This window comes from Ammospiza caudacuta, chromosome 15, assembly GCF_027887145.1.
Source record: "Ammospiza caudacuta isolate bAmmCau1 chromosome 15, bAmmCau1.pri, whole genome shotgun sequence".
In the NCBI taxonomy this organism is placed as follows: domain Eukaryota; kingdom Metazoa; phylum Chordata; class Aves; order Passeriformes; family Passerellidae; genus Ammospiza; species Ammospiza caudacuta.
In genome coordinates this window covers 18,041,636-18,061,303 of record NC_080607.1, presented here as the reverse complement: position 1 = coordinate 18,061,303, position 19,668 = coordinate 18,041,636, and the positions used below count along the sequence as shown (strand labels likewise).

At 41.9% G+C, this 19,668-nt stretch overlaps 1 protein-coding gene across 2 annotated transcripts in view; it reads left to right on the top strand.

Annotated features, from left to right (window-relative positions):
* The window catches only part of TSHZ2 (teashirt zinc finger homeobox 2), a 201,288-nt gene that overhangs the window by 116,482 nt on the left and 65,138 nt on the right, over positions 1-19,668 (top strand). The window contains exon 2 of one of the 2 annotated variants that reach the window (XM_058814739.1): positions 10,585-13,663. In XM_058814739.1, coding sequence (XP_058670722.1) covers positions 10,585-13,655 — 3,071 coding nt within the window. In that variant the 3' untranslated portion in view covers positions 13,656-13,663. Of the gene's footprint in view, positions 1-10,584; positions 14,583-19,668 lie in introns of those variants that run through there. The other variant, XM_058814737.1, reaches the window with a different exon arrangement.

The window sequence follows — 19,668 nt, the reverse complement described above, 5'->3', positions numbered from 1 at the left end:
GTTTGGATTTGAACCTAGTGGATAAACTGAAAGTGTTTAGACAGTCTGTAATGAAGTGTTGTTGGCCTCTGGTCTGTAATAAATGCTTCAATTTTATAGCTCCAAATCAACTTTACCCATAAAATCCTAAGGGACTTTCTCTACTTAACAAATCAAGTAGGGCCTGGTGTCCACAGCCAGAGTATCCTCGTGTGTTGTCAGAAAGCTCTGCAGAGCTGCACTTGCACAGCTCCCACTGATAAAACCAGCAGAAATCACAAGATTTGCTTTCACATTATCAGCACTCAGTACAAAAGCTGTGCTAGATAAGGTGCAAGAGATTTTTTGTCATGAATAATCAGATTTTTGGTGGCAAATGGATTTTCCTGGTTTGAACCCAAGCCTCAATAAAATTATTGGGTGGGTTTCTGTTCAGGAGGTCCAGTTAGTGTGTGAGTCTTTTATTAGAACACTGTGCACTTCCCACTCTATTTCTTATTTCAGTTATTGCTCCAGGGGTCTGTTTAAAATCTGAGTGCAGATCCTGTGCCACATTCCCACAGAACAAACACAGTTGGAACATGGATGGAAATGCAATGTCCAGAATTCCCCGTAATGTTCCTTGTCCCAGCCTCTCCCTGCATCTCTCAGAAAGCAGGCTGGGCTTTCTCTCTAATTCTCTCCAAAAACCCTGCTCTGCTCATCCTCCTGGTTCCCAGGAGAATTTTGAGGGAAAACCTTTCAGATTTCTGTGTTGCTGTGGAGGTTAAAGCCCTGCTCACGCTGAAGGGAACCCTCTCAGAGCGAGCTCTGCCCTGCACTGCTTTGATTGATTTATTTCCTGCTGCTTCTACTTTCACTGATCACTTTCTTATTACTTTCCCACTTCCATCCATTTCAGCTTTTCCTCCTTTTCCAGCCATTCCTTATGCCACCTGCTCCCACCTGATGGATTGGCTGCTCAAAGAGTTGATCCTGACCTGGCTTGGGCCCTTCCCCAGGAAATCAATGATGCCACACAGACAGAAAATGATGCCCCAATAAACACCCAGGCCCATTTGCTCCCCTGCCCAAGGGCAGACCTCCAGGGCTGGTGTCCCAGTTGAATGTTGATGAAATGGAGGAGGGAGAAATTAAAACAAAAATGGAGAAATTAGTTTTTTGTGTGGATTTAATCACTTGGAAATTCTGCACTTATCCTTGGATTACTACAACAATAATAACTGCATTTTAATTCTGTAAACATTTTTAAATAGCCCTTTTTAAATGGCTTTTTAAAAAATATATTTGGACTTGCCTGCAGCAGTAATTCATCATTCAAAGTCAGTATTCTGAGTAATTTGGTAGAGGTCAGATTGCCCTCTGCTGCGTTTCCTTCCAAGTCTGAGAGGCTCCAGAAAAAAAAAAAAAAAAGTGGGGCAATTAATGAAGTTTTGTATAAAATTTTGTTACTCTGCTATAGAGCTGGGTAGTAGAGAGTTGGGTCATAGCTAATCCATCCTTTCAGCTTTCAGGACTTCAGTCTGGATTTTTGATCACTGGAGTGTTTTGTGACCTCCTGCAGGCCTCAGATCCACTTCTGCTGGAAATAACAAATGGTTTTTTTGTACCCTCTGAGGTCCCTCTCTTCGGCAGTGGTGACATCATGGTACCTGTGCTGGACAAGTTGTTTCTGTCAGTAATGACCTCTCTGATTTCTGGGGTTTTTGCCCATAACTCAGAGTTGTTATTTCTTGCTGGGATTCAGGAAAAGCTGAGCCAGTGCAGCTGCAGTCTCCTGTTGTTGCTGCCTCTTTTTTCATGCTCTGTCCCAAGTGATAAATGTCAGATATCACTTAGGACAGGGCAGGAATGCAGACTGAGACTGGGGTGATTATGATCTGTAAATGATCTGTGCACTGGCCCTGGCTCTCAACCCTTCCTTGGATCATTTGAGACCCAATTTAAAAGAACACAGCTTCATATTTGGGTTTCTGTGATTTTTTTTTTCTTCCCTTGAAATTTCCATTATTTTATGAATCTTGATAGATACTTGGACACCGTGTTTATTTCCATATCAGTTGGACATTTTTCCTTTTGACATGGATTGATTTGTTTTGCACAAGTTTCTTTGCAGAGCAGAGCCAACAGTACTAAGTTTACTACTGAAAATTATTAGAATTCTTACTATTAAAAGGTCTTTATATCTGCAAGGAAACTGTGGGGCAGCATCTCAGAATTGGGTGGAAAGAGAGAGGAAAATGCTGGAGTGAATCAAAGCAGGGAGATTTTGGGGGAGGGAAGAATTTTACTCCACATTGGTAGAAGATTTTGGCAGGGCAGCGCTGCTGTTGGAGGCAGTAAATAACAAAAGAGCAAATAAATAAATCAAATAAATAAATGATGAAATAACAGAGGGAATAATAAACACGCAGTGTGTTTACATTGGCAAGCAAGAGGGTGATAGGAGCTGATTCCCCCTAATTCCAGACAAAACTGGTTTGAAGTTCGTGCTCCCAGAGCCACCTGAGGTTGTGCCTCTCAGAGAGAATATTTCAGGCAGGACCTTAAGAGCTTTTCCATTTTGAAAGGGATTTCAAAGGATCACAGGCTGATTCTTCTCCCAGTTGCTGCAGCTTTGGCTCTGTTGGCTGCAACAAGACAGGAAAATCAGGATCAGCCCCTCTGTGTGCCCCTTGCCTGGCAGGAAATATCCAAATATCGTGGAGGTGAATGGAAATTGTCCATATTTTGTGTAAAATGCTGTTTTGGATGGCTTGTTTAGGTATCCCTCCTTCTGCAGAGGGGACAGCAGTGGTGTGATCCCTCTCTGCCCATGCAGCGCCTGCAGGAGGAGAAGCTTTGCTGCAGTGAAACTCAGTTTATTACCTGTGTTTGTTACCTGTGGCTCCGCTTTCCCCACAGCCCGGGCTGGCTTCTGGCTCTTGGCTGCTCTGTCTGCACGTCTGAAGGAGATGTTCTGACCTTTCTCATCTCTGACTGGTGTTGCAAAGATGGAGTGATGTAGAACAGAGATTTTGTGACAGAGTAATAATAAGAAAGAATCTGACTGCCAGTTGCTCATTACTGGATCTCTTTTAAATGCCAGAACCTTCTATGTTTGCCTTCAAACAACAGTGAGCACCTAAATCACCATAGTAAACAGATATAGAAAGAGACAGAAAGGTTAAAAGTGTACTCATAATCTCTTGCTTTTCCTCCTAAACATGTTTGATAGCAATATTGTTTCTTAAAAACAATATGACCTCATTTGTAAAGCAATATTCATGCTAAACTAGTCAGCTGTTAAATATACCCAGCACTGTGCATTATGATGAAGCTAAACCAGAATTTCAATTATTTTCTGGACACATTTAAAATTATAATACTTTACTGGGTTAGTGTTATAGTTCATCCAAATTACTCACAAAGTATCATATCAATCTCTTGCAAGTGCTTATTGCTTACATCTCTGGGAAGTTGGTGGAAGGAAGATGCTGTCGGGGCAATGACCTTCATGCTGCCTTAGTGCTCTGATGGTGATGTGGCTGTAAGTGCAGGCAAGCCTAATGGTCAAAAGTCAATGTTTGCTGGCCATCATATTTGTCACCAAAGAAGCAGGGTATTCATTTGGACCACCACATGCAGCAGGATGTTCCAGGAAGGAAAAAAAAGAGGGAAATCAGCCACTTGATGCTCTGTGCGTTCTTCCTTTAACACCGTGATCCCGGCAAGGGAAAAATCACACTTCAAAATTATTTGCAGTTTTTTATTGCCTGGAATGCAAGATCAAAACAAAGCAGGCAAATGAAGAAGACAGATTTCATTATACTCCCACTTTCTACTTATGTACCTTATCTAAAGAGATGTTGAGAGAGAAATGATGCTGCAGCATTTAACCAGCTCTGAGTAACCAGCACAGATTTATGAGAATTACTGGCAGGTCTGGCTTAAAGCAGATCTTACTGGAGCTGCACTGGAACTGAATATCCAAAAGCAAAATGCAAAAGCCCACTGCTCTTTAGACCAAGGTTATAGTAGTATGATTTTAAAACTTATTAAATATTATTAAAAGTAATATTAATATTTTCTAAAATCAAGTCAGAAGGTTCTGGGCAATCCTTTTTTGCAAGGGGCTCATCTTTATGCAGCATCTTCAGCTGGGCAGGAATTCTGAGCTTTAATAAAATATGGGGAAACGCTGCTGGCTCCATCTCTAACCATTTTCTGTAATTCCTACTGCTCTTACCCCAAAAGGGACAAAGGTTTAGGAGCTCTCTTGAGCTGGGTCTTAACTTCTCCATGAGCTCTGTTGGATTTAGCCAAGCTGGTCTGTTTTGAGTTGGCTTGGCCAAGCAATAATCGGCCTTTTCACAACAGTAATCAGATCATTTGTCTCTCCATTATATTATTGATCAGTTATTAACAAAAACAGCCATTTCCCAAGCTAAACCCCCAAACCCAGCTGTGAAGGGCTGGTTCTGCAAGCTCTTTGCACACTGAGTATAGCAATGAAGAGGAACATGATTCTGTGGATCTGTTCTTAGACTAAACCTTGGTTCTGTTTTTAGACTAAACCTTGTGCTTTCAGGGCTGAATTCTCCTCTCTGCCCAGGAGCCTCTCCAGGGAAATGTTGGTCGTTGATCTCTCAGGGTTTATTGTGTGTCCTGTGCTCTCCTCCACCTGCTCCAAGCCAGGCCCAGCTCTTTTCCAGGAGAATGTGCTGAACATGAGATAAGCCATGGATTCAATACAAACAAGCCAAAGATTTATTTTTATTTTTTTTTAGGATAACAAGCAAGTGTCCATAAACATAATCCTCATCTTCTTTCTATTTATAATTGTAGTTAATATAAATGTACTTCATTACTGGAGAGCAGTCTTCACGGCCATACAATAGCAAACAAATTCTTCAGAAGCATCTTTAATTATTCATTTGGCTGCACTATATTTTATGCTACTTTTCATAAATGTTAATCTTTATTATTGCCCTACCAGGAAAAAAAAGAAAGGAGGAAAGAAATACCTGTTATTAAATGACCTATCAGGCTGACATGGATAAATGTTGGTAGCTATTTAATTGTTTCCCATCTGCAGTTTTATACAGTTTCTATCAAACTGAAGGGTAATTTTTTTAGTAGCTGCTTATTTTAAATGTACAAAACCCTTGTGTGTAATTCCATTAGCTGCCCTACAGCATTGCAATCTACAGTTTCCCTGAGGCTGTTGTGAAATATTGATGAAATCCTTGCTTTTGTGGCTTCCTCTGATACACTAAACATTTGTCTGATGTTAGTTGAACTTGAATGGATCTGTTCAGAGTTATATCAGTAGTGACTTCAAAGGCTGTAAGGCTGTTACAGTTTTTTTTACAAACTGAAGTTTCAAAGCCTTACTATGTGGTACTTTAAAAAAACAAAGTTCATATCAAATGAACCAAAGTGCTAGCAATACACTGGTAAGACTCATTACAATTTCAATTTCTATAGATATATATTTTTTTGTGATTCTGATTGGTAGCTCATGCCATTGAAAGAAATTTAGATTGGTACTTAGGGCAACCCAGGATAATGAAAGAAGGAAAACATAATTTGAAAGTTGGATTTTAAATGAAGTAATCTATAAATTTACAAAGCCACTCTGCTGTTTTCTACAACAATAAATAGGACACGAGAAAACAGAAGAAAGGCAAAGGGAGACAAAAGTTTCAGACTTCTCTTTTCATCAGCAAAGTGATTTACAGTGGTGCAATTAAAGTGACTAATGAGGAAAGCATATTTGCTGCTACTGCCTGCCTTGAATTTTCCAGGCCATGCTGCATCTTGGAGAGCAGCCCTTGTGCCTGCCCCAGGAACTGAGTGGGGCTCACAGGGATGGGGACGTGTGGCTGTGTGACAAACCTCACCTGGTGTGTGACACCCACCCCAAACCTCACCTGGTGTGTGTGACACCCACCCCAAACCTCACCTGGTGTGTGACACCTGCCCCAAACCTCACCTGGTGTGTGACACCTGCCCCAAACCTCACCTGGTGTGTGTGACACCCACCCCAAACCTCACCTGGGGTGTGACACCTGCCCCAAACCTCACCTGGTGTGTGACACCCACCCCAAACCTCACCTGGTGTGTGACACCTGCCCCAAACCTCGCCTGCTGAGGCCAGGACAGGAGTGTGGTGTGAGGGAGGGAGCTGGGGTGGTTGGGGCAAGGGGGTTGAGCTCTTTGCAGTCACAACATTCTTTAGGAGCATCTTAGTTGGAAATCCAATCTGGGGATCACCAATCACCATCAGCTGGTTGTAAAAATGGCATTGTCAGTTCCGGGAGTTTGTAGAAAACAACAAATACTTTTAACAAGAGGCAAATGATGACGCTCAGAGCTCTCGTGTGAGGAACTGGAGCTCCTGGCTCCAGCCATGGTGGAATCCTTTCCTGCAGCAGCCAGGACCTGGCATGGAATGGATTCAAACTGACTGAAAGGATGTCTTGCTGCTTTTTATTCAATAACTGCGCTGCAAACAATGTTATCCTTAAGGAAAAATATTCAAGAAAAACCTCCACAATAATTCCTTCCCTCCTCTGCACTCAGCTCAGCAGCTCACATCAGCTCCCCTCTCTTTTTGCTTGTATTGGTTTTTTTTCTGCTTTATTATTGTTTTTGAGTTTATGGGTCGCTCACAAGCAGTTCCCTCCAGCCACTGATCATTTGGCTCATAACTGTGCAGGATGAAGTGTAAGGGACATAATCTGTTCTGGTTTGCTGCTAAGAGCCCACTGAAACTCGGGGGTGTTTTGCCTTCTTAACCAGTAGGAAATTGGATATTTAATAGAAAACTTTATAATACAACTCTAATTAAAGAACAACAAAATGAAAGCCCCAAATAGCTTCATTTCAGCATTGTATATAAATAATAGTTATGGCTTCATGGAATTGCCTTTGTGTGTTAGAATTCAGGCAGAGTGGAAGCTACTCTTTTCCTTGCTCCTGCAGAAGCTGCTCCTGTCCTCCTGCAGTGGAGGGTGGTGGGTGTTCCTTCTCCTACTTTGCAAGAGGCAGGAATTCATGCCTTGGTATCAGCTGCTGTAACTACTTGAACAACGAATTTCTAGGGGAAAAAAACCTCGAAGGAGTATTGGGAAAAATCCCTCCTTTGAGGTGCCAAGTTGTTTTGGGTACAAAATTCATCACCATGGTGGTGATCCACGCTGAGCCACTGCAAACTGAGAGTGGGTGTGATGGTAAATAGTAACAGCAACAAAAGCTGCAAAAAATGCCCCATTATTTAAATTAATGAACTGGCCTCCCAGCAAAGAGACAACTGAGCATCTTCAGCCTTTTCTGAGGATGTCCAAAACCTTCTTCAGGCTGCAGCTGGCTTTGGAACTAAAACTGAATACCAGGACTTTCAGGCCAGGTGACAGAAATGTCCCTTTGTCCCTTCCATCCATCATTCAGAGCCAGGTGCTCTCTGGGCCTCTCAAGAATCTTTCCCTGTGTTTTCTTTCTACCTTGGAGAACTTAACAGGAAGTTATTTTTGTAGTACAGAAATTTTGAACATAGCCTTAAAAACTCTGAAATTCTATAATTCACTCTGTTATGGCAAATTTCATATTTTGAGAGTTCTTTCCATAGAATTCCATTGCTTTTCTAAAGTGTTCCATTGGTTTTAATCCCAATAAATTCCAAAATGTCTTTGATAAAGAGTTATGCAGTGGAGTAGGGAACTATTTTTCCCCCAGCTGCCCATTTCTCTCTTCAGTTGATTTTCAGATGGCATGAAACTGTAGCTCTGAACTCCTACAAAGAGCCAGGTTAAGATTTGTCTGTGGGTGCTTAATGCAGTTCGACATCTTGGAGAAGGAGGAATGAGAAGTGGTCATTATCCATTATCTGCTTGGAACCTTTCAGAGAAAGAAACAGCTTCTGCCAAACACAAAAAGATGTTTGAGCTGAAGCCAGACAAGGAGGAAACAAGATCACCTTCTAGCACTGTGAGATTGCTTTCCTGATGATATTGTTTCAAGGAAAACTGGAATGTGTGTATGGCTGAAGAAGTGCAGGTGGTGCCATGGGTTTTACATGGATTAGCAGAGTTGTTCTGGACAATGATTCACTGTCCCTTCTCTTGGCAGAAAATAAATTTTCCAGTCTTGGAAAGAAACATGTATATATATGTACATGTGTTTTAATAAATGTTTCTCTACATGGAAAAAGAGCAAATTTGAGTAAAAATAGTATCCGCTGGTGGAAAAGTTAACAGTGAGAATGAACACTTTTGACAAAAAGCTGTATTGACACTCCCCAGTTCAGGTCAGGAGTGATGGATAACGTGGTGCCACTCCCAGGGTAGTCCTGGATGTCAGTGCTGGATTCACCTCCTGGGGGCCTGGCTTGGTGCTCTCTGCAGGGAAAGGTCCCAGCTCCAAGGGTGGGTTTAAACCCAGTTTTGCAGGTGTATTAACTGGACCTGGTTTATTTTAGCTCCTCTGTGGAAATATTCCAGAAATGACTAAGAAAATGTCCTTTTTGAAGAGTGAGGAACCAGCTGTTTATTGCAGCTCTCATCCTAGAGAAGGATTCTGAGGTTGCCATGAATCCAATCACAAAGACACAGAGAGGAATTAAGAAACCAAATAATTTGGAATTATATTTTTTGTTATTATCCATATTATTATCCTTACTGATGTCATGATTTTTACATACACTATCTTGAGGTAAATCAGCACTAAACAAAGTGGCATTTCCATTTAGGAAGCCAAAAACTGCTTCCATTCAATGCTTTAAAGCTCCTGAGTTTTGTCAATTCTTAATGATAGTGACATTTCAGTCTCCCACTTCTTCAGGACTGCACTTTTCCCATCTTACATCTGCCTGGGCCTGTCTAATTTGGGTGGGAAAAATTCTCATCTAGGAAAGGGAGGAAAAATTCATCCAGTTACCGAGTTTGGATTTCTCTCATATTATTTCTTCCCTGTAACACAGTTACACATGAGAATCTCAGAGGTTTGGAATGTCAGAATAAGCCTGGGGGAGAACTGGTGGGAAGAGAACAGGTCACTCAACAATTTATTACATGGACATCAGTGTGACGTGCAAAATTTATGCTTCTTATTACAGACTCTGCATTTAAAGCATGTGGGTGTACAGATATAAGACACTCTTTACTTCTAAAATAAATAATGCAAAGTCCACTTAAATTAATGTTATTTCTGTTAACCAGCTCCATCCCTTCATGTCCAATGAAATCTTACTAAAAAGCCCTGTTGGAAGAACACGAGCATCTCTTGTAGCCGAGGTTGTCTTGCAGAACTGGTCTCCACTGTCCTTAAAATGCCCACAGCAATTTAAATCATTTACATAAACAGAAATGCTTTTACAGGGAGGACACTGAAATGTGTTTTTAAAGCTGCCCAAACCCCTAAACCATTAAAACAGATGTGACTGATGGTTTTGTGAAATTTTGATGGCGCTTTCTGCACAGAGTCACAGAATCCAGCGCTACCCCTGCCATGGGTGACACTTTCTGTTCTCCCAGGCTGCTCCAAGCCCCATCCAGCCTGGCCTTGGGCGCTTCCAGGGATCCAGGGCAGCCACAGCTGCTCTGGGCACCTGTGCCAGTGTGTGCCCACCCTCACAGGGCAGAATTTCTTCCATATATCCCAGCCAAACATCCTCTCTGTCAGTTTGAAGCCATTCCTCCTTGTGTGTCACTACAGCTCCTGATGGAGAATCCCTCTCTGCCTTCCCTGTAGAGCCTCTGGAGATTCTGGAACTGGTTATTTCTCCCACTTACGTGAGATTGTGTCAGTATCTTACACAGACACCAAAAAAAAAAAAAGAGAATTCCTCAGCACAAGTTACTCTTCTGTAAAGGTTATAGTAAACATGTCAATGCCTAATTAAGCAGCAAATTTTATCCATATTGTGGGGGATGTGCAGCTGTCTGGTACTTCTGCTTTTCCTAGAGAAGGACAAAGGATCTTGTGAGGAATAAATGACTGTATGTACCTTCCAAAGGAAAACTTAACTGAAGCACAATTTGCTTTTATGGTACACAGTACATTACTTTTATAAAAGAAGGGTTTCACTTATGCCTATTAACACTTTCAGATGTTGTATTTTGACATACAAATTATTTGTGTACATCCTAAAGTGTATTTTTAGGTGATCAAGTGGCAAAAGGTTACTGTACCTAGATGATGCTCTGAACCAGGAAGATTATGGCACTTATTTTTCTTCTCTTCCTTGCAAATTCAACCCCTTCTCTCACTGAGGCTAAAAACAATTTCATAGAATTGAAGCTTTTAGTATAAACTTTAAATTCTTACATATGAATTTTCCAACTGTCCCATTACAGGACAGTTAGAATTATACTCCCATGACAGGAAAATTATTAACTCGGGATCTCTAGCAGTTATAAAGAATTATGTTCATCTGCCAACAAAATGCAGCAATCTTCCCAAAAAGGAGACATCATTTGACTTTTTTCACTTCCAGAACTAACAGAAAATATAGTTATAGATTAAAACAAAATCCAGTAAAGAAAATACATAGTGAAAGCAGAAAAGTGGAACTGAAACATTCTCCTTTAACAGGTTATTTCATATATTGACATTACATTTCAGGTTACGTCCAAGAGGAAGATTTAAAGGAAGAGGAAGATATAAAGGAGGAGGAAGAAGATGACGATGACAACAACTCCACTGCTCAGCTGCAGAGCAGCAATGACACTGGCACGGATGAGGAGCACGAAGTGGGTCCTGAGCAGAAAGGAAACTTCAGTTTCCAGAATTCCCCTGTCAGTCACATATCCAACCAGGACGCGGAGAACGAGTCACTGCTGAGTGACAGTAGTGACCATGTGGCAGATATCAAAAGCATCTGCTCCAGGGAGCCCCAGGACCCCAAAAGCAGTGCCCACCCCAAAGCCCAGAGTGAAGCACACGATTGCATGGATAAAATGACAGCAGTCTATGCCAACATCCTGTCGGACTCTTACTGGACAGGCTTGGGGCTGGGTTTCAAGTTGTCCAACTCTGAAAAGAAGAGTTGCGACAACAGGAACGGAGGGAACAAAGCTGATTTTGATTGGCACCAAGACGCACTGTCCAAAAGCTTGCAGCAGAATTTACCTTCCAGGCCTGTCTCCAAGCCCAACCTGTTCAGCTCAGTGCAGCTCTACAGGCAGAGCAGCAAAATGTGCGGGACTGTGTTCACGGGCGCCAGCCGGTTCCGCTGCCGGCAGTGCAGCGCTGCCTACGACACCCTGGTAGAGCTCACGGTCCACATGAACGAGACAGGCCACTACCAGGACGACAACCACAAAAAGGACAAGCACAGACCTACCAGCTACTCCAAGCCCCGGAAAAGGGCCTTCCAGGACATGGACAAGGAAGATGCACAAAAAGTTCTGAAGTGTATGTTCTGTGGTGACTCTTTTGATTCCCTTCAAGATCTGAGTGTTCATATGATAAAAACAAAACATTACCAAAAAGTGCCTTTGAAGGAGCCGGTACCAACCATTTCTTCAAAAATGGTCACTCCAGCCAAGAAACGTGTGTTTGATGTGAACAGGCCTTGCTCCCCCGACTCCACGACAGGGTCTTTCTCAGACACCTTCTCTCCCCAGAAGAACGCGAACCTGCAGCTCTCCTCCAACAACCGCTACGGGTACCAGAACGGGGCCAGCTACACCTGGCAGTTCGAGGCCTGCAAATCCCAGATTTTGAAGTGTATGGAATGTGGAAGCTCCCATGATACTTTGCAGCAGCTCACAACCCACATGATGGTCACTGGCCATTTCTTGAAGGTCACGAGCTCAGCTTCAAAGAAAGGAAAGCAACTTGTTCTGGATCCTTTGGCTGTGGAAAAAATGCAATCGCTGTCTGAAGCACCAGCCAGTGACAGCCCCGTTCCAAAATCAACCAGTAAATCATCTGCAGAATGCATCGGCCCTGCCTCTGAACTTAAAAAAGAAAGTAAAAAAGATAAAGCTGATGATGCGAACAAAGATGAGAAAGCAATGAAAACTGAGGAGTACAAAGACACTCTTCAGAAACCCCTGGATCCCACAATGAAATATCAGTACCTCCGAGAAGAAGATTTAGAAGATGGTTCAAAGGGTGGTGGGGACATTTTAAAGTCCTTGGAGAACACTGTCACGACAGCCATCAATAAAGCTCAGAACGGAGCTCCCAGCTGGAGTGCATATCCCAGCATCCACGCAGCTTACCAGCTCTCTGAGGCAGCCAAGCCGTCCCTGCCTGTGGGATCCCAGGTGCTCCAAATCAGGCCAACCATGACCAATAAATTGAGGCCCATAGCACCCAAGTGGAAGGTGATGCCTCTGGTCCCTATCTCAGCAAACGTGAGCCAGTGCACTCAAGTGAAGAAGGAGGCTGAGGACAAGGAGGAGGTGCATAAGGACTATGCTAAGGAGAGTGTCCAGGCTGAGCCAGCCTCGCTCAGCCAGAGTGAGAGGGAACCTCCCCTCAAAGCTGAAGCCTCTGCAGAGCCAAAAAAGACAGAACCAAGTCCCTTGAAAGAAGAAGACAAAATTAAAGAGGACAGTGGAAAAGAAAAGCCAGTCCTCAAGGAGCCACCGGCAGCTTCTCTCAGTAATGGTTGTGCCACTGCCAACCATTCCTCAGAGCTGCCCTGTGTGAACCCCCTGAGCGCACTGCAGTCCGTCCTGAACAATCACCTGGGCAAAGCCACTGAGCCCTTACAGCCTCAATCCAGCTGCAGCCCCAGCTCTAGCACAATTTCCATGTTCCACAAACCCAATCTAAACATGATGGAGAAGCCAGTTTTATCTCCCGCTCCAACCCCACCAAAGCCTGCAAGCGTATCCAGGCACTATTTGTTTGAAAACAATGATCAGCCTATTGACCTGACCAAATCCAAAGGCAAGAAAGCTGAGTCAGCTCAAGCACAATCTTGTACTTCTCCACCTCAGAAGCATGCTCTGTCTGACATCGCCGACATGGTCAAAGTTCTTCCCAAAGCTACCACACCAAAACCTGCTGCATCCTCAAGGATTCCGTCCATGAAGTTGGAAATAGATGTCCGACGCTTCGAGGACGTCTCCACAGAAGTCTCCACTCTGCATAAAAGGAAGGGCAGGCAGTCAAACTGGAACCCTCAGCATCTGCTCATTTTGCAAGCTCAGTTTGCTTCCAGCCTCTTCCAGACATCTGAAGGTAAATATTTATTATCAGATCTAGGCCCACAAGAGCGCATGCAGATTTCCAAATTCACTGGACTGTCGATGACCACCATCAGCCACTGGTTGGCAAATGTCAAGTATCAACTTAGGAAAACCGGAGGAACAAAGTTTTTGAAAAACATGGACAAAGGACATCCAGTCTTTTATTGCAGCGACTGTGCATCTCAGTTCCGAACCCCCTCTACTTACATTAGCCACTTAGAATCCCACCTAGGTTTCCAAATGAAAGACATGAACAGGCTGGCTGTGGAGCAGCAAACCAAGGTAGAGCAAGAAATCTCCAGAGTTTCAGTTCAAAGGTCTCCTGAAACAATAGCTGGAGAAGAGGACACAGACTCTAAGTTCAAATGTAAGTTGTGCTGTCGGACATTTGCGAGCAAACATGCAGTAAAACTTCATCTAAGCAAAACACACAGCAAGTCACCAGAACACCATTCACAATTTGTAGCAGAAGTGGATGAAGAATAACTCTTAAGGTATGCATGCTCTATAGTGAGTTTTCATTTCAGCATTTCCAGGAGGCTCCGTCAGGCTCTGTGCTTTGGTAAAAGTAGGAAAAGAGTATAAAATGCATCATGTGTGCTGCGCCGCTCCTCCCCCGCATGCACACATCCATTTTATAACGTTTTCAGGAAGAGAGCTTGGTCAATGCAAACCCACACTGCCCTAGAGAGAAATGTTGCTGCTCGTTATTTGCAAAATAGCTGTTTGCCCATTTCTCTTTTGTTCCTAAGAATAAATCATTTCACATCCACTGCACTTTGGTGTGGAATGCAAGAACTAAGTGCTGCTCTTTGCAGTGAGAATGGAAAAAAGCAGATAAAGAGCACTGAAACCCAAAAGGTTATTACCTCACTCAGTGCTAGCACACCAATAAATCTGATTTGGATGGGGAAAAAGAAGAAAATTCAAAAGTCAAATTAGCAAAATCTCAATTATTCCAAGTTTCTCATAATCTCAAACACAGCCTTGAGAATCTACAAATAGCTCTGAAAAGTTCCTATGGAGAAGTTCAGTTATTCTTCTGTTGATATTTGGATGTTCAGTTTTGTAAAATATTTTAATATTTTACACTTACTTAAACACTTGCTACTGTGAGTGGCCTTTTTTGTCACATCATTTTAACCTCTCTCTCCATCATTCCTTTTTTAATCTTTAAGATGTTTGATTATATTTTGCTTCGTGTTGGTGGAAGTCAATCCATAAACATCACTGACTTCAGTGCAAGTTCTCGTATAACCTGGGGGAGCTACTGCTTAATTGAGATTTTTTACAAGCTTAATATTTCCAAGACCTGTTAGTAGGATACTGCTGCGTTAGTGTTGCTATTTTTTTGCTGCAAGATACACCAGTTGCCACAACCAATGTTTATAACATGTAATGTAATATTCAGATGCCACACCATTTTTGCATTTTTAATTTTACTTGATTCACAAACCTGAATATTCTTGATTGAAATAAATATGCAGAACATCAACTAAAAGTCCAAACAGAAGTTTTTTGTTCTAACCAGTTTTTTTTTCCAGGAGGGTTCTGTTTAGTTGTTCCCAGCAATTCCTCCAGCAGACTCAGGCTCTGCTTGTGTTCACAGAACAACCATGTGCAGATCCAGGTTTTCTCCAAGGTGTTCATTACTGAATAACATTCAGAAAATGAATTTGTGAGATGGTGAAAATTAAAGATGTGCTGTGAGTTGTCACTGATGCCACCTTGGCTTTGTGGCCATCCTCTGGCTGATTGAGAGGATGGGGTTCAGTCCCCATTTGGGGGAAGATTTCCCATTTGTTTGCTGCAAATATTCATGTTTTTAGGAAACACTTTCTGCTGCCAAAGCCAGCGTGAGGGCTCTGTATCACTTAAGCTCCATTAAAAATGCTACTTTTGAATAATTTAAACCACTGATCAAGGGGTTACTTTGGGCTGGTACTGTAAGCTATTGCCATGGAGTAGAATGTCAGTGTTCAAGTGCAGTAAGATTTAAGTTTTGCATACATCTTGTACTTGCTGTCTGCATTGGAGGAGATTTATGCTTCCTGCATATTTTAGCCAGCAAAATTCCATCTCACTCCTGAGGGGTTTGTTTTCTAAATAGGGATAATACCCTAAAGTATCTATTTGGGCACTTTAACCCAACATTAGAGTGTTGCTTGTTTTCCTGGCCACTCCAAATCAACACCCCCAGAGACTGGGTAGGGATAAACATCCCATACTTTGTTTCCTTCCCCACCAAATGATTATTAAGACTCTGCCATTCATAGTTTTCACACAAGAGATATCAGAGCAAACCAATAATTTGGGGACTATCAAACAAAAGCTATCTGCCAGATATATTAATACAACAGTTATTTTGGCACATTCATGGCTTAATGTGTGACAAATGTTTCAGATTTGGTCTTGAAAGCACTGTGTTATTACTCAGAGGCAAACCAAACACCCACCTTTGTAAACACGTTAGTGTTGCTGAGGATTGGAGGAACAAATACAAAAGGGGAGAAAAAAAATCTTCAAGGGGAAAAAAAAGAGTGGTTTCTGCATTATAATAACCTGCACGGAGACATATTATTCAGGTGATGTGTAACTACATAAATAAGGGACTGTCCTTCCTGCCTCTGGATGCCGAGAAATTGCTGTCCTCGTAATACTCATCCATTTCTAATTTATATCAAGATGCAGGTTGTATCTTACCTTTGAAAAAATATATTTAAATTGCAATGACAGAGTGATGGCACTGTTATCTGGAGCTATAATTTCAGTTGGTATGCATGATAGCACAAATTGTCTGAAATGATGGGGTATTTGGGATGGCATTGTAAAGATTTTATTACAGTTTTGGAGCCGAAAGCCTCCCTGAAGTTCTGACTAGGTTGGGAGTGGGGAGGCCTGAGTTTATTCATATGAATTCTTCAGAAATCTGCAAGGATACTAAATCAAATAACAGGGATTTTCAGAGTTTACTTACTCTTACCATGTTATTTTTAAGATCCAGTATACATTTGAATAATAACAGAGGAGAGCAGAGTATTTAGAAAGGAGAAATATAAAGCTGAGACTCTTAAAACACACACATGCATTTATGTTTCCTTCTTGCAGGCAATATTGCAGTGAAATAGGCATAAAAATAGAGACTATAGATTGAAATAAATGGAAATAAAACAGTGGAAAGAATACTTGAAGTATAGAGATACATAAAGTACTTTATATTTCAATGGCATTTACTAGTAGAGGTTATATTGTCAAATGTTAGCTATCATTAAAAATATAAATGAATAATCTAGGTTAGTACTGTAGAAAAATGTGTTATGGGTATAGATTTATTTTTAAGACCTCTGTGAGGCTGTTTATAAGAAATTTGCTATGAATTCTTCTTAAATGTAAAAAGATATATATATCTCTTTTATAGTAATCTTTGGTGTTTTCCTGAATTCTTCTAAGTGATATGGGTTTAGTAATATAAAGTAAGATTATGTGTAATATACAACAATCAGACATCTCTATTCTCTTTCATTTAACCCACTTCAAATTTGTTTTTATTGCTATTCTTCATAGAAAACCCATGAACATTAGGAAACATGGCTTTAATTAGAAGTAATTTGTATGTTGACTTGTACCTTGAAGAACATTTGTTCATTTCTTCAACTGAAGTAGAATTTTTATGTTGTTCTGAGGAAAAAGGCAAGGCAGAATTGTATTTCTCACTTTAGAGCCAGGTGGGATTGGCTTGGAACTGGTCGCTAACTGAGGCTCTCTGTGGCCTTGGCTGCAAATTTTGATAGAAATAAATCTCCATAAAGTCAAATTACCCAACCTTACTGGGGAGATTTCTGTTTCAAAAGACCCTGATAAGTGAACAGGCAGCTACCTGAGATGAACTAATTTGAAAGTAAGGCTGTGCAAAACAAAAAAAAAAGTCATAATGATAAACAGTTTTTCTCTCTGTTTCCTCCTTTGTCTTTTTTAACCATCAAGTTTAAAGCTTCTGCGGCGCTTTTTTTTCTACTTTATAGGAGACAACTGACATTCTGTGGTAAATGGAAGAAAGAGCAGAGCAGAACTGAAAATCCTCTAATGCACTGACACTAACTTGCCCTCTATTGTTGAAAATGAGCAGGCAATCATGATTGTTCATCAAATGGCTCCTAATGCAGTTAAAGCATTCAGCTATAATTTCTCCTTGCATTTATAATTACTGTCATAGACTGCACACCTCAGTGAGCAGATTAAAGCTATAAACTATTTAGCCGTAGCTTTAAGATGAGGAACTTGATTTGTCTGGCAGCAGTTATTTGTTAGAGAGCTTGACACTTCACATAAAAATGACTCAACTTGATGAAGAACAATGCAGTTTAAGCAATGCAGTGATTTTAAATCAGTCATTATACCACGCCCTGTAAGAATTGCAAAGCAATTTGTTAAATGATATATAGGACATGTAGATAACTGTATGTGTTAAGTATACCAAAATAGAAGATTTTTTTCTTCTCTGGATTTTATTTTCTCATCCCTCTCAAGCAGGAGGAGCTGCTCTGATCATGTTCCACTCTTAGCCACTATGGCTGTTACATGGTCAAGGACAATTGTGTGAATCAGTGGTACAAAATTCTATTTTAGGGAATTTAGCTTGCTCTTCAACTTTCATTTCTTCTTAGCAACAAATATTAGAAGCTGAGAGATCCTTCCAGGAGAATCAGACATGCTGGGATGTGCCTGCCTGCAGTGGTGTCACCACAATTTTGTGAGCAGAATTTACCAAGGGTTCTGCTCCCCGTGTCATCAGCCAAAAAAAGAGGATTCATCCCGTGGAAGTCTTGATAATTCCATTCAAATGGCATTCTCCTGACAATGTCTTTTTGGAAAATGATGGTTCTCAATGGAAAAAAAAGTCTGTGGGGAAGTTCCATTTTAAAATAGATTTTTTTTAGGATAAACTGGGTAAAATCGAATGAGAGGAGACAGAGCTAGGAAAAGAAACAGCTTGGCCTTTTTCCTGAAGCAAAATCCTGCTGAAGCAAGGAACTCCCTCCAAACCATCAGCCCTCCCTTAAAATAATCCTGTCCTGCTGAAGCCTCAGTTCTCTTAATCCTTTGAAATTTATTACTGTTTACCTGAAGTGGTAGATCCAGATTTATTTTTTTAATTGAACATTTTTTCTTGGATAGCATTTTTTCAATCTAGCCATCATCCTTGTAAACCCAATATTGGTGTGTTCTTGACCTCCCTGAGAGCAGAGCCAGGCCAGATGATCCATCAGGCCATGGCAGCACCGGTGGATCTGTGCAGATTTCCTGGCTTTTTAGGAAGTTTTTACAGGTTTTACAGGTTGCTATTAAGATCAGTATTATTTACCATTGCATTTGAGCTTCCAGCCTGCTGGGTCAACCCACATTGTTCCTGGGCTCTGTACAAACACATTGCATGTGGCAGTTCCCAGGCAGGAACTCCTCTGCTCACAAAGAAACAGCAACTTTGGAGCAGATTTTAACTGACCTTGAACAGTGCCAGCCTCCTCCAGCATTCACTATTCATAAGGACATCAAAATCTTGCCTTCTCCTTGCTGTGCCTGATATTATTAAATGCTACAGCCTTCATAATCTATAGCAGAACATTTCTACCAGGTGAGATTTCAAAGGAAGGGTACCTGAGCCTTATTTATATATTTTACACCTCGGCAATGGGATCACAAAGATCAATAACAAAAGGAAAAGACATGAACAGTATCCAGCCTTCCAAAGTACCTTTCAATAAAAATAATGTAATTTAGCAGGATGATCACTCAGTGGAAATATGATGGAGCACAGATGGAAAATGAGGAAAATTATAGATACAGCTTTATGGGAGGAGGAAAGGAGGAAGAGATTTTTCACTATTTATTGGGATAATGAACAGATAATTCATGATTATTAAGCTGTAGTCTTCAGGCCTCATTCTGCTGTCTCTTCCCACCTCAGTTTGGAGCTGGGTGTGTTTGTGCACCCAGGCAGGGTCTGTGGAGAGGAGGGATCAGGCCTTTCACTGGCTTCCACAGAAATGCAAGCAGCATTTGCAGCTGCCCGCCAGAGGGGGGACAGGGTGGGACACACCGAGCACAGAGCCCTGGCTTCCATGGGACTGTGGTTCTTCTCCAAGAGCATCTCACCCTCCACAGGGCGTCCAGCTGGGATAACACCAAACACAGCACCAGGCAGCAAATCCCAGCCCTGAGAGAGCCCAAGGGCTGATCCTCACCCTGCTGCCTCCCCTGCCTGGAGAATCCTGGGGCCGAGCCCTCCAAGGTGTGAGGGGCAGGAGAGGTCTCCTGCCAGAGGGATCCTGTGTGCTCCCGTTCCCTGGATGGACAGACAGACAGATAGGCTGTGGGAAATGGCTCTGTGTGCTCCCGTTCCCTGGATGGACAGACAGACAGACAGGCTGTGGGGAATGGCTCTGTGTGCTCCCGTTCCCTGGATGGACAGACAGACAGACAGGCTGTGGGGAATGGCTCT